At 48.3% G+C, this 13,329-nt stretch overlaps 1 protein-coding gene across 1 annotated transcript; it reads right to left on the bottom strand.

The window, feature by feature from the left end:
• Window positions 1-4,450: 4,450 nt before the first annotated feature.
• Window positions 4,451-7,842, bottom strand: LOC135817026 (carbonic anhydrase 1-like). The gene is made up of 5 exons (XM_065330126.1): window positions 7,776-7,842; window positions 5,849-5,939; window positions 5,404-5,602; window positions 5,097-5,195; window positions 4,451-4,465 (listed from the first exon to the last, which is right to left on the bottom strand). The coding sequence occupies exons 1-5, from the start codon at window positions 7,840-7,842 to the stop codon at window positions 4,451-4,453; spliced, it is 471 nt and encodes a 156-aa protein (XP_065186198.1).
• Between the last annotated feature and the right edge of the window lie 5,487 nt (window positions 7,843-13,329).

The following is a 13,329-nucleotide window of genomic DNA, read 5'->3' as shown; positions in this document are numbered from 1 at the left end:
CCGAGCAGGTGTGCCTCAAGGAAGCATCCTGGGGCCCACTCTCTTCTTGATCTACATTAATGACGCTGAGGACCACCTTCCCCAATCGACCAGCCTTGCCACGTACGCAGACGACACAACGCTCTACAAATGTATCCGGTATCTCGGCAACCTCGCAGCTGACTGTGATGATCTCCAGACCGCCGTCAATGCCCTTGCTGCCTGGGGTGCGACCTGGCGAGTGACATTCGAGCCCGCCAAGTCATACCTACTCCACGTCAGCCACCACCGTCGGCCCTGGGACTGCCCTCCGGTCACATTCCAATGTGAAATCGTTCCTGAAACGTCTTCTTGGATTTTGCCAAGGCATTTGATCGCGTCCCGCATTCTACCCTTCTGGCCCTTCTACAACCACTATGCAACCCAACGGCTACTACTTGGTTTGCAGGTTACCTTGCAGCTCGCAAGTTACAGGTCAAAGTTGGCGAAGACCTTTCCCCCCTCGCCCCTATCTCGGCGGGAGTTCCTCAAGGTTCCCACCTTGGCCCCATTCTATTTCTCCTGTACATTAATACCCTCCCGAGATCAATCCCTGATGGCAACAGGACGGAAACATACCTCTATGCTGATGATACTGCGCTGGGGTTATCCCGACCGCCAGCAGCAGCACCTCAACAGCTCCAGTCAGCAGTGAACATAGTGATGGACTGGGCTGCTACATTTGGTGGCAGGTTTAATGCCGCTAAATCCGTGCGTGTTGTATTCGGCAAACTTGACCCCGCCCAGACTCCTGCCCCAGCACTGCGTGTGGATGCTGCAGACCTATGTCCCTCGACTACCCACCGCCATCTAGGAATCACCCTGGATCCCCGCCTGTCTTTCCAGACCCACATCAATAGTGTCACCTCCAACTTTCGTCGTCGCGTTGTTCTGCTATCCTACATGTCACCCAATCTGACCCCTGCTCTCATTGCCCGCCTCTACAAAGGATACGTCCGTCCCTCCATTGAGTATGCTTCACCTCTGTGGATTAACAAACTGACCGCAGGAAATATTGACACTTTGGAACGATTGCAAGCACGCGTGGCCAGGCAGTATTTACACCGTCGGAAAGTGCCCATTCCTCATGGCATGGAGAACGTGTTTGAAGCTGCTGAATGGGAAAGTCTTGCGTGGCGGCGGCATATACATTGCCTCAAACTGTTTTACCATTTCACCCGCCAATACCCGGAAACCCTCAATAATCTCAACATAGTTCTATCCAAGAGTGCACGACGTCCCCACTTTTACCTCCTGCCCACTCACACTGGTCCCTGTTTCCGGTCCACTCTACTACATTCCATGATCACCACGTGGAACTCCCTGCCTACCGAGATTAGGATATCTGAAACCCGTGGTGTATTTAGCCGGCACGTTAAGTCCCATTTCCGCAGGTATAGATTCCATCCTCGAGGTTTTCTCACTTCCTGATTACCCCCCTTCTTTACCAGTACCCTTTTCGCTTGCTTCTACTCAGACTTCTTATTTAACCTCTTCACATTAATCTTTTTTATCGTAATATTTTCTTTCTTTTAAGAATTGCACCCTATTGTACACGCATTGTACACGTATATTTATTCTCGGAGACCCCCTTGATTTGGGCTTCGGCCTTTGGGGAATCCCTCAAATAATAATAATAATAAAACCCAGTGCCTGAAGCTACTTGGGATAGCCTTCGGCAGTCAACTGACATTTTGCCAGCAGATTCGACAGTCAGCCCTGCGCGCCACACAGCGACTGGGCTTCCTGAAGAAGGCCTCAGCAGTGCTTGACCCTGGCTGCCGTCTCACCGTCTACAACGGCTTTGTTCGCCCAGTCTTAGAGCATGGCATGCTAGTCTGGATGGGTGCTTCCCAGACGGTGCTGGCCCAACTCGATGCTGTACAGCGGAGAGCCCTGCATCTGATCGGCGAAGGCGCATATCTGCCAAGCCTCGAACTCCGGCGCAAAGTGGCTGCTCTCTGCTATCTCTACAAAATCCACTACCTGACAGGCCCACAGATGCTAACCCGAATGCTGCCCCCCTCCCAAGCAGTACCAGACCACGACCAACATCCTGCCAACACCAGGCAGCAGGCGCGGATGGCGGCCGGCCACCGCTACCAGCTGCAGTCTGATATCCCAGCCAATTCTCGCAACAACGTCCGCCGGTCGTTCCCTGAAGGAGTGCTGGACACCTGGAACCAGTTGCCTCGCCAACACCTCCTGGATCAGCCCGACCAGAAGAGGTTGCAGTCCTTCAAGTGCAGCGTCCACCGATTCCTGCGCTCGAGCCACTGGGACTGGGCGACCGACCGGCTGTAGGGACTCGACGTGGTGGTTTTCTGGACGTTGCTGTGAGAGAGTGAGTCTGTGCACAAATATTATGTATGATTACGTGTCTGCGTGAATGTGCACGTGTGTGTCTGTGTGTACGTGTGTGTGTGTGTGTGTGTATGTGTGGTGTGTGTGTGGTGTGTGTATGTGTGTGCGTGTGTGTGTGTGGTGTGTGTATGTGTGTGTGTGTGCGTGTGCGTGCGTGTGTGCGTGCGAGCATGTGTGTGTGTGTGTGCGCGCGCGCGCATGTGTGTGTGTGCGCGCGCGCGCGTGTGTGTGTGTGTGGGTGGGTGCACATGGTTGGTATGTGGTGTTTATGTGAGCGTAAGATAATAATCTCTTCAATAATATCAATATCTTTATTTCAAGATTACCCAACGCCGGCGAACGCCCTATCAGGTTGATCTCCTATTTGAACATGCGCATATGTGTGTGTATGATGTGCCCTAGCTCATGCACTTATAATATTATTATTATTATGTTATACACGTAGATCATGTCCATGATGCCTTTCCTCTGCGCAGGTCCACCGCACTATTGTTTTTAAGATTAACATCATTATTACTTCTGCATATGCATTACATACTATGATCATGCTGGCTTCATCCCTTATCTCCTAAGCTACCCCCCCCCCCCCCCCTCCCCGGTGCGTCTGCCCAGTGTTGACTCCGAGACCCACGGTCGGACGAGCTGCCCAGGCCTCACCACCACTGCCGTTTCCGTGCTGCCTTCTCGATACATACGTATGTACACTGTATATCATGTGCACATTCACATGTCTGAAGGTTTGTGGTTTTTCAATAAAAAAATAAATAAAAAAAATTAGCTTGCAGCACAGTCAGGGTGCTAGCGTGGATCACCCTTCCCTCCGCATGGCATCCACTGGAGTGGAGACTCCGAGGCGATTCCAAGCGACCCGCTACCTACATGTATACTACCGGTGGTGATGGCGAAGCTGATGAGGACGACAACAGGCAGGCTACTGCCCAAGACAAGGAGGGTATTCCCCAAGACCAGCAGCGTTTGATTTTCGCCGGCACGCAGTCGGAACCCGGAGCCCACTCTTCACTTGGTACTTCGCCTCCGTGGTGGGATGCAGATTTTCGTCAACACTCTTCCTGGCTAGACCATCACTCTTTACGTCGCGCAAAGCGATGCTATCGACAATGTGAAGACCACGATTCAAGACGAGGAGGGAGGTCATTTGCCTGACGCCGAGCTAGCCGCTCTGAGTGACCGGCTCAACCAAGATGAAGATAAAACCTGGCTCGCCCTCCGCCGTAGCTCCAGCCGCCGCCGTGGTTACTAACGCTGATTCCAGGTATGGCATTTTCTTTCCTGTCTTCCTTCAATCTCCCTGTTCTCTTCAGTCTTCCTTTATGCGAGTGTGTGAATCCAGTTTAGTTTGGTAGGCGTCTGATCATGGTGAGCCACGGTTTACCTAAGTAACCTGGTGAGAGAAGCGTGTGAGAATCCCCTTTTACACTCCAGGTGTGTACCGGAGTAAGTTCCCACGATGCAGTGCATTTTTTTTGAAATTGTGAATTTCCTGGCGGTTTGAGCCCGCGATGTGCAGAAATTTGGCTGTCTTTCACATCCTGTTTGGAGGACCGTTCTTTCCCTTTTGACCCCGAGAAATCGTGTGAACCTGGTGTGCTTTTACTTCTATGTTATGATTTGTTATCAGTTCATTTTCTACTCTAAACGTTATCATTTCCGATATAATTTGCCATCTTCCGGTTGACGCTGTGTTCGTAACTCTTCACTAATTTTTTGAAAATCACGAGGGCGTGATTATCTGTAGGAAGGGAGGGTGTAGTATCCCTGCCCGACCAATACGGAAGCAGTACGGAACTAATACGGAGCTTTGCCTGATGTATATTTAGTGTATCTCCGTATGTAAGCGTACGGCGTCTGCTGCATAAAAGCGGCTGCGCATTTCTGTTTTGATATTAGATTACATAGCAACGACAAAGTTAACTCGAAGAAGAAGTAGTCAACCTCTAGGTGTGCATCGAAGAGAAAATTATTTATTTGCCGCTTCTTCTTTTACTAATAATTATATCCCAGGTGTGTACCTGAGAGAATAATAATAAACTTGTTGATTGCACCGCGCCTACCACTCGGCTACCTGTTACAAAAGTACAAAAGAAAATGTAAGGAACCCCGGTCTGTTTACCATCGATGTTAAAATTGAATGTAAGATCTAAAGTGTAAAACCTGATGCGCAAATAAAAAAAGATCTTCTCTGCAACCAGTATAATTATAAGAATATATTTAGGGACACACTTTCCCCTGTGTGGGATGGTACAGAGTAAGGACTATGTACCAACACCCTGCTCGGATTCTCACGAAGCTTGATTTTCGACGCTTTAACAGAGCCTTGAAATTTCTTTGCTCAGGTGGCATATATTATACAAAAGCTGATGGATAGGCTCTCTAGGTAAAAAGCATTTATCACGCACCAGTATGGAACATCATGATTACCACTCTCATTGTCCTGAGCTATTCGTCTGTTAGCCAACAGACATTTCTTCAAGACTCTTCTCGGAGAGGATAGTACGCATTAGACAATTTACAAATACTTCGGAACTCCAAGTGACGAAGGAAAGAAAGCATTGTGTGGGTTGTATTCCAATCCTCCGCCATGGAAAATTGTGTTTTGTTCGCCGGTAAAAGTGGTTTTGGACAACTCCACCAAAAAACATGAACAGGGGGCATACCATTCATGATAATTACGATAATATTATTATATGACTTACTTCGAACAACATGCCAATGACGGCCAGAGCGTCACGGTCTCCGCTGGCCAGTGCATCCGCGATATTGGGGTAGGTTGCTTTGAAGAACACGACATGGAGCTTTAGGGAATAATTCACAAGATAGGATTTCGTGAGATACTTTTAAAAGCGAGTGGCCCTAAAATCATTCTGTTTAGGCGCAAAGCGTTTTCAACTGAACATTCGCCATCAAAAGCAAACTTTACTCCAAGAGATAATTACCAACTTGATTTGACTAGGGTTTCTGATCACCCAGCATGATCGTGAACTGGTGTAGGCATCATCTTACCTCACCCGCCGTTCTTAAACCATTTACTGCATGCTCGGACGCCGCAAACGTTGAGTTTCCGAAATGGATGTGGAAATTCTGGATCCTGTAGCGCTCTGAACCTAGCGGGCCTCCAGTTAAGTACACTACCGTTGTTCCCTCCGGGTCTGCCTCTGCCGCTGCTCCATTGTTCTCAAAATGAAAGTAAGCAGAAGAAGAGCTGTCAGGAACATTCAGCGGAGGGTAACTCTGGTACTGTAAATCAACAAATTTTGGCCGGTGAGAAACTTTGGCCGATCTCGAAATGAAACATTTGGCCGTGAATAAACTTTGGCCGATTGGGGTTCAATCTAGCATCTTTTGCTCTATGACAAACTTTAGCCTGCGATTTACTTTGGCCGGTTGGCACCAAGCGGCGAAATCAGCGAAATTAAATCGACAGCGAAAATTAGTTGATTTACAGTACTCTGTGCTCGCTGTTGGGATGTTGATGGGAGACTGCTCCGTTCCCGTTCCGCACGTCTCGAAGCCAGAAAGCGTGCCCCAACTTGCCGGACCTACATATACAACGAACGAGATGACAAAGCCCAATGTACAATACAATGATAACACCATGGCACCTTCGCGTTCCAGTAATCCGTGCAGAGGTACCAACCAAATAGACGCATTTCGCTGTTGCCAATCTCCCTCATTCATCAGCCTCGGTTTTCATCGCAGACACCCTACTCGTAGGTTGCGTTATCCAGGCGCTATAATACTGAGTTGGTATGTAGCATGGCTGCTGTATGCGACTTTAGCAATCTGTTCACCAATAATTACCTTCTGATGGTGTTTTCTGCGACTATACAACCCCTATAATCTAAGCTGGTGCAAACTCAACTTAGCACTGTCAAGATATCGCCGAAAAAGGATGAATAACATGGACTACTCTGCAGCACCATGACAAACCCTACCAATGTTTGATGAGGAGATGTAGCTCCAAGTTTGGTGGCTCGGATCAAAAGCAAATGTGGTAGTAATGGCTGCAGGCAGAAATCATCGGAATGATAACAAGACAGTGAGTCAGTGGCTGTAGTGAAATGGCTAGTGAGATTGTTGATATTATGATCACAAGAAGAAGCTCACTACATCCATATCCATCAAGCAAACGAGTTTAAAGTACTTTAGTTTTATATTTTAGGATACATAGGAAATGTACGGGTTTCAACACTTTCGCGCAATCGAATCGGACCTCCTCACTCACCAGCACGTTCCAGCGCCATGAGAAGGATAAACGTCGACACTATGGCCAACGCGTCAGGGATATTGAGCATGCCACCTTCCTGCCATTGGTTTTCTCAGCCAGTGGTGGGATGGGGAAATCCGCCAACACCTTTTACAAGCGTGTCGCGTCTCTAGTCTCAGAGAAGACGAAGGAGCCGTACAGCCAGGTCATGTCGTGGATCCGGTGCCGGCTGTCTTTTGCCCTGCTGAGATCCAGCATTGCTTGTTTGCGGGGCGCACGGCGGATTCGTCCCCTGCCAGCCATGGACACCTCTGTCGTGAGGGTGGTGGCTGAAGCGGCTATCCGGTCCTGAGGCAGTTGTGTTCGGTGTCCAAGGCCGGTTTTTGACATGACTGTACTAAGTACATCGTAGTTGTACATTTGGAAGTACAATTGTTATTATTTACATTAGACTGTATTCACAGCCATTTTATGACATTAGACTGTAGTACTAGACTGTTTTCACAGCCATTTTTGCTCTCTTGACTGTTTTCACAGCCAATTTTGCTCGTTTTCTTCCGGTGCTGTTGAGGCTGCACTCGTAATAATTATTGTGTTTATTTTGCCCGTACAAGAGGCTTGGTTGCGTTGAAAAAAATTGCTCTCTCTATTGCTCTCTCCATCTCTCTCCCCCCTCTCCCTCTCCCCCTCTCTCTAGAGACCATTAGCAAGCCTTGAAACGGCAACGCGAAGGGGGAGCTGGGTTAGAGTCCCGTCGTGACAACGCGAAACATACTTGTGTTTGACAAGTTCGGAGGGGTCTACTCGTCATGACCGCAACGAGTGGGTTTTAGTCAAGTACGTGCGATTTCAACCATGATAAGGAGAGTAGCACTGTAAATCGCGAGACTCTTGTCTTTGCAATTTTTCTCAAATTTCTCAAATTCTTCATCCATTCTTGTTGGAATAATTTTGATGGCGAAACGTACCAAACAACCAGTAGAACCATTGATTTTGGCATAACCATTATTATTATTATTATTATTATGCACTTTAATACGCGTCAATGTCAGCGATGGTAAACCGCCCACAAATTCGCACGTGCTGAATGGACTTGGGAATTGGGAAATGAAAAATAAAAATAAAAAGAGCAACGACAACAGAAATAGAAATACAATACAAGACGTACCTGCTAAGGGGCACATGACAGCATTGCTCAGATTGAACAGAGCACGCAGACACAGGACAAAGGGCATTGTCGACTCCGTTTTGAGAATAATCCAGTAAAATGGTGGCAGGTGGATGCAGATCCACGCACTACGTTAAGAGAGGAATTTTGTTGGTATTTAAAAAAGATGTTAATTGTTATTACCGCAGCAGTTATGAAAAGCAGTACTGTGATATTTCGGAGCAATATTATTTGGTTTTAGTCGTAGACGCCACTATTGGACTTGCAGACGTCCTTGAAAAGGTCCTTCCACTCCCCTCTGCCCTGTGCAATCTCCCGGAGGGAGAGGAGATCAGACAACGTCTTGAGTCCCCTCCGCCCCACTCTCTGCAGGTCACAGGATAGCACGATAGGCAGAGTCGTTCTTGGCCGTCCCCTCCACACTGTTTCCTTCACCTGGTAATAGTTAATCATAGCCGCCACAGCAGGACATCCGTCAGGCATGCGCAGTATATGGCCAAAGAGTCTCCATCTGGCTAGGCGAACAAAGTTAGATATTGGTTGTGCTTTGCACCTCTTGTAGAGAGCAGCATTGCTTATTGTTTGTGGCCACCTAAAACCGATGAGACTACGCAACTGCCTGCGGTGAAACGAATCCAGTTGGGCCTCGGCCACTGAAGTGGGTGCCCAGGTGCCGCTGTTGTACAGTAAGACTGGCATCACGAATGCGTTGTACAGCCTCAGTCTCAATTCCTCACGCACTAATGTTCTCCGCTTCCAAAGACTGTACATTGCTCTGTAGGACGCTGTGGCGAGCTGTTTTCGCCTGGTGATGTCTTCGTCGTCACCAATCAGAGAACCTAACTTTTTCGTCATTCTCCATTCTTCCGAGACTCGATCCTGCTGCCGGGTGAGTTTTGTGTGTTCGGTCTTCTCTGCGTTGACATGGAGATTCCATTGCCTGAGAACTGTTGCGGCAAGAGGTTCAAGCTGTGCTAGCCAAGCAGATGAGGTACTGACAAAATCGGTGTCGTCCGCGTAGATGATGTCGATTGGTAGAGTGCTATCTGCAGGACAGCGAGGTGGGGCTGTGGCGAGGACATCGCGCAGTGCTGCGTCTAGATAGACTACAAATAGCACAGGGGAAAGTGAGTCTCCCTGTGGAGTGCCAATTGTTGTGTGGAAAGGGGTAGACTCAAAACCTCCAAGTCGAACACTCAGCGTCGTGTTAGCGATGAGCAACCTTACCAAACGTAGGTCATCCGGAAGTAGGAAGGTCTCCAAAACGGCCAGAAGTCGGTGTCGCTGAATGGTGTCAAATGCTTTTGACATGTCTATACCGAGAATTTCAATGACATACTTATATTTCTGGACTGTTGCTGCAAGCCATTTGTGACACCAAACTGCATCTGCCGTTGATCGTCCTGCCCGGAATCCACTCTGGTTGTCACTGAGAAAGGTATTAACTCTATGTGAGATGCGTTTCAGGGTGAGAAGTGACACCGCCTTCCTGAGGGCAGTTAGAAGCACTATGGGACGAAGATTTCCAGGTGGTCCCTTCTTTTTGTTAGGTTTTTGAAGAGCAATCAGTGTGCCTAGGCCGAGGTCTAATGGCTGATGGGTTTCGAAGACCCTGTTCAACAGGCGGATCATAGCCTCCAGGAGTTTCTCACCACCATATTTCAGGAGTTCGGCCGCAATGCCATCTGGGCCACATGCTCTACCATTGTTTAGTTTTTTTTGTTTTTTTTGTTTTTTTTTATTGGGAACACAGCCCTACAAAGAGACATGTGGAGACAAACACAAGACAAGACACAGGGGATGTAGGGACGACGTGCCGATGTACAGGGAGCAACTCGACCGACCAGGGGTCTCGGCGTTAGCGTTGCAACCTGGCATCGAAAAAAGAAGGGGGGGGGGGGAGGGGTGCATGGTCAGGTAGCAAAAATAATAATTTAGTGCGAGAAAGGGGCGCTAGTATTGCACCAAATAATATAAATACGTGTAATGACTAAACCAGAAGGGAAAAGGAAGAAAGAGAACAATAATCATAACAAGCACGTACTAGTAGAGAGGTAAATACTAAATGGGTCTCAATATCATCGTCACAGGTACTGTGTGGACCACAGCCATCTCTTTCGGATTAGATCCTTACATACGTTGACCTTGAAGGTTTGGAGGCGTCTTGAATGAGGCTCGTGAAGCAGGAGGTCCGCAGGCAGGTTGTTCCAGGGTGTGATGGCGAAGAAGGGGAAGGATCGCAGGAGGTAGTCAGGGGCTGTGCGAGGGGGTGTCCACTTCAGCTGAAAGGCATGGTGCGTCGGACGTTTTTGCCGTGTGCACATGCTAGCTACGGCAGGGGGCTTGGTTGGTGGCAGCATGGCCTTTACCTGGGGAGGCCCTGGAATGTAGTGCAGCTTGAACAAGTATGACAGGGCTAGTTTCTTGAAGCTATTATTTTTTATTATTATTTATTCTTCTTTTACTAGGGAATTCCCAACAGGCGTCAGCGCCTTTTTACAGGGAACCCTAGGTATAATTTGATGGATGAGCGAAATTCAGCTGGTGAACTAGACATGCGGCAAGCCGGTGGAAGTGTATTCCACCTGGCAGCGCCCAAATAAGAAATTGCACTAAAGCCATATCGGGTGTTAGCGGGGGGCAGAACAAGAGCAGCAGAGACTTGGCCACGGGTGGTGGCTGCAGTGCGAGCACCATGGGCGCGCAAGGTAAAGCGGTCTCGCAGAAGAGGACTAGCAAGTCCATTCAGGCAGCGGTAAACAAATACATAGGTTTTGAAGTTGAGGCGTTTCTCAAGGGCGTACAAGTTAGTATGACTGTATAGAAGAGTGGTGGGAGTCATTCTATCCAACGAAAATATTCTCTTTAATGCTACTCGGCTGGCAGTAAGAAGCTTGTCATATAGGGCTTGTGATAAGCAATGAATATATGCAGTGCTGCCAAACTCAAATGTGGACTGAATGATCGATAAATAGAAAAGTCGTTTGCCAAAAATGCTGATATTCTGCTTTGCGTGGACAAATGCTCCAACCTTCCTATTGACATTTGCACATACTGCATCCACTTGGGTTGAGAAAGACAGATGTTCGTCAACCAGTATTCCTAAGTACCGAGCGTAAGCAGATGGGACTATGGAAGTGCCCCGGCAGTTGACTGCGGTGCCAGGTGGCAGCTCCGTGCTCGGTCGCCTGAGCAGGACAAACTGAGTCTTGGACGGGTTTAACACCAATCCCTTCTGATCTAGGTAGCGGTCCAGAGCGGCAAGGTCAGCACTCAGCTGGGTTGTGATGATCTGGATGGACTTGTGCCTGATATAGAGTGTGATATCATCGGCATAGAGTTGATTTAATGCATGTTGGAAGCACTGTGGTGCGTCACGGGTGTAAATGCAAAATAGCAATGGGCCGAGCACGGAGCCTTGTGGGACGCCTCTTGTGCAAGGGCGGGCCCCACTTAGCTGTTGTCCTACTCTTACTCGCTGGACGCGTCTGGTCAGGTAGCTTGCAAACCAAGCAAGTGCAGTGTCAGCAATGCCAAGCATCTTCAACTCGTCAATGAGCTCTTGATGCTTAACTCGGTCAAAAGCTTTGCTCATATCTGCAAACACTATGCCGCAGTACTCGTTGTTATCAAGGGCTTGGAGCCATTCGTCGACCACTAGCGCTAGGCAGTCCTCACACGAGCTGTTGGTACGGTAGGCAAATTGATTGTCAGGCACGTACATGATGAAGCTATCTCGGAGCTCGGAAGTTGTGATAGGCCGATCGAGTGGTCTAGGCTCACCGATGAAGGGCTCTATGGCTGAAGCATGTTCATCTGTAAACTGGCGTTGGAAATGTTCTTTAACGATAACTACTGCTTCCTGGGCTCTGCCGACCAGTTTGCCGTGTTGATCCTGCACTACCGGGGTCACTGCCGGCCGCCTCCGCATTGTGGCAACTGCCTTGAACATTTGTGCGCCGTTCTTCAGTTTCTCTACTTCCTTAGCCTTCAGGTCCAGTTCTGCCTCGGCACGGTCTAGGCACAGCTTCCGCACCTTGTGTTGAATTCGGTTACGTTTGGTTTTCAGGGATTCTCTCTTCTTGTCGTCAGTGACAAATGTCAGCTGTATGCGCAGCTGCCTCTGCTCCTTCGATAGGGCTTCCAGTTCTGCATCATCGTATTTTTGGTGTGTTTTTCTCTTGGCGTATCCCACAGTTGCTGCTGCTGCACTGTGAATGTGTTTTTGAATAGCGTTCCAGTTCTCCTGCACGTCGTCTCCTGCCTCCCCAGTAGGCTCTGCAAATGCATCTGATAGCTTCTTTGCATAGGCGAGCTGTACTTCTTTCTCTGATGCCAGGCGTAGTGTATTGACACTGGGCTGTCTGCTTATGCTCCGTTTGTGCGTCTGGCTGCCCAAGACACCATACACTCTCGGTATCTCTAGGTTTGCGATTACAATTCTATGATCTGAGTAAGTCTCCATCCCGCCGTAGCTCCTGCAGTTCTTCAAGAGACGTTTCTGTGACTCACGGCAAATAATAATAATCAATCTGATTGTACACAGGGACTTTTTGGTCTGCTGCTTTGTCTCTCCTCCAGCCAGTCCAGGTCGTAATATTCCTGGCAGGATGCTTGAACGTAGTATTGGCCAGGTAGAGGTGACATAACCTGTGCCATAACCATTACTAACATTAATTTTTAGAATATTCTCAACTGATTTGCTGCATTGTAAAGTCTTTCGGAGAGTTTTTTGGCATGGACCTCGTGAACATAACCTTTTACTACACCCATCCATCTGCGATGTGGCTGTCATGGGTTTCTGTCACTTGTATTCCGGTAAAAGTCAATTAGACTGAATTATTTGTTCTCAAACAAATTTCGCAAAAACCGTTGCCAGTAAAAAATATACAGAAAACTGTTTGAAACTGGAAAGCAGCCGACTCGCGTACACGGGTTGTGAACGCGAGAAGCTAATCATAAATCACGCGGTGTTTCACGTGCGTTCTGATGAACTCGTTCCGTTGACGTTTCACGGCTTGCTAATGGTCCCTTCTCCCTTTCTCTCTCCCTTTCTCTCTCTCCTTCTCTCTCTCTCTCTCTCTCTCTCCTCTCTCTCTCTCTCTCTCTCTCTCTCTCTCTCTCTCTCTCTCTCTCTCTCTCTCTCTCTCTCTCTCTCTCTCTCTCTCTCTCTCTCTCTCTCTCTCTCTCTCTCTCTCTCTCTCTCTCTCTCTCTCTCTCTCTCTCTCTCTCTCTCTCTCTCTCTCTCTCTCTCTCTCTCTCTCTCTCTCTCTCTCTCTCTCTCTCTCTCTCTCTCTCTCTCTCTCTCTCTCTCTCTCTCTCTCTCTCTCTCTCTCTCTCTCTCTCTCTCTTGGTCACAATCAGGGCCAATGTGAACAAGTGCTCAATGACAAACATGGCGAGCTGAATACCCAAATACAAGCGACAAAATAGACTGTGCTACCATAACATTTAAAACACCACAGCCATTTGTTCACTGTTACAGGCTTCATGCACTGGATTATAAACGAGCTGCTTTCCTTTATGCTTACCTTTACTCTTTTCTACTTCAGTA

This window comes from Sycon ciliatum, chromosome 5, assembly GCF_964019385.1.
Source record: "Sycon ciliatum chromosome 5, ocSycCili1.1, whole genome shotgun sequence".
Classification (NCBI taxonomy): Eukaryota; Metazoa; Porifera; class Calcarea; order Leucosolenida; family Sycettidae; genus Sycon; species Sycon ciliatum.
Note: the sequence above shows the minus strand (reverse complement) of the source record. Positions and strands in the feature narration are given on the sequence as shown.

Coding starts and splice junctions, on each gene's coding strand:
- LOC135817026 (XM_065330126.1), bottom strand. CDS start 7,842: ATGCCCTTTGTCCTGTGTCTGCGTGCTCTGTTCAATCTGAGCAATGCT. Junction 5,940..7,775: donor TGTCATGTGCCCCTTAGCAG/GTACGTCTTGTA, acceptor TTGTATATGTAG/GTCCGGCAAGTTGGGGCACG. Junction 5,196..5,403: donor GTTTAAGAACGGCGGGTGAG/GTAAGATGATGC, acceptor TATTCCCTAAAG/CTCCATGTCGTGTTCTTCAA.